Source organism: Belonocnema kinseyi, chromosome 2 (assembly GCF_010883055.1).
Source record: "Belonocnema kinseyi isolate 2016_QV_RU_SX_M_011 chromosome 2, B_treatae_v1, whole genome shotgun sequence".
Lineage (NCBI taxonomy): Eukaryota > Metazoa > Arthropoda > Insecta > Hymenoptera > Cynipidae > Belonocnema > Belonocnema kinseyi.
The window spans coordinates 151850419-151851974 of NC_046658.1; the positions used below are offsets into that span (position 1 = coordinate 151850419).

Here is a 1556-nt window from a genome sequence, read left to right on the forward strand (position 1 = left end):
AAATAAGTTTCGTCCTGTGCTTAGGAACTAAAAAAAACTATTTTTGTTTAAAAAAAAGTATTCCATCACTCATCCGCCGTTTAAGGGTCTGATAAGTTAAATTAAATTAAAATTATCTTCAAAGCAATGAAAATGCATTACAGATAATCCATGTTAGAGAAAAAGTTATCGTTAATTAACAAATTCATAACTTCCAAACTATTAGTATCAAAGAGTTTGATAACAACACATTTTAAAAACTATTTTATTCTTTACAAATTATTTATTTCTTTAAGAATTTTATTAGGATGTTTTTCGAAACAATAATAAAAAAAAATTGCTACCACTAATTTATTCTAGAAAAAATCCTAATTTGACTTGTAATTTATTGTAAGTTTTCGTTTATGTGACATTGATCTGAAAAATTAAAATTAATTATACACTTTCATATTTTATTGTACAACTATAAATAATTTACAGCAAAATTGATTATAAATGGAATGGATAAAACTGTAAATCCTTGTGAGGATTTTTATTCATTCGTTTGTGGATCATGGCCGATCAATTATCCAGTTCCTGAAGACAAATTCAAATGGGATTTAGATGGAATGGTTGAAAGAAAAATCCAAACTTTTCTGAAAAGTAAATTATATCTTATAATTATTCTTAATGAGTCATTCTCATTTTTATATTGCATTTTATTTTTATATTCCATTTGGAATGGATAAAGTAGCATTGGTTATATTTTTCATAATCCTTTTTGTCATTCTTTTTCAGAGATTGTGCAAAAACGACCAAGGTCTGACGACAGTATGCCATTGGCGTTGGAAAAGAAATGGTTCGCTGCATGCATGGATGAAGGTGAATTAAAAAATTGCTTTTAATAAGTTCAGGAAAAAAATTTAATTAAAATTTGATTGAGACTTTGCACTATTTTCCCTATTTCCCCTTTTTAAAAGAATTCCTCTTTTTTCCTATTTTTAAAAAAATCCTTTTTTTCGCCTAAAGTCGGACTGAATTAATAGACCCCAGAAAGAAAATAAAAATCAGTTTATTCGAAACTTATTTGTTTCTTATTAAAAAAGTATACTAACTATCAATTCGAAATTCCAGTTGATTTAAAAATATTGTCTATTTTTGTGTTATATTTTTATTTATTTTTTTAACCCAAAAGATTTCAATATTTGTTGATAAGTGTAATATATAATTGAGACAATTTAACTAGTTTATACAACTGAAATTATAATGTTCTATCCTTCTGAATGTAATTTTATTACACAATAATATTACATTAATAATTGGGTACAATCGAAAATGAAAAATTGCATAAATGATTGCACACATTTAAATATGGAAAAGTTCATTGAATATTTGTTTGAACTTAGGAACTTTTTTGGTAAACGAAATATGGACCTGAAACTTTGGAAAATGTATTAGCGTACGTTAAAGTACGTTTAGGTACTTCATTTGGGTAGGAACTTCACTGAAAATTATTCCTGACAAAATTAAAATTGAAAGCCTTTTTCACATATTTTTTCTGAACCTCGACAATTTTTGAACGTTTGAACTTTTCTTAT

At 25.6% G+C, this 1556-nt stretch overlaps 1 protein-coding gene across 1 annotated transcript in view; it reads left to right on the top strand.

Moving 5' to 3' along the window:
• The window catches only part of LOC117183020 (neprilysin-3-like), a 25061-nt gene that overhangs the window by 20665 nt on the left and 2840 nt on the right, over positions 1-1556 (top strand). The window contains exons 2-3 of the mRNA XM_033376164.1: positions 460-621; positions 757-855. Of these exons, the coding sequence (XP_033232055.1) occupies positions 460-621; positions 757-855 (261 nt within the window). The remainder of the gene's footprint in view (positions 1-459; positions 622-756; positions 856-1556) is intronic.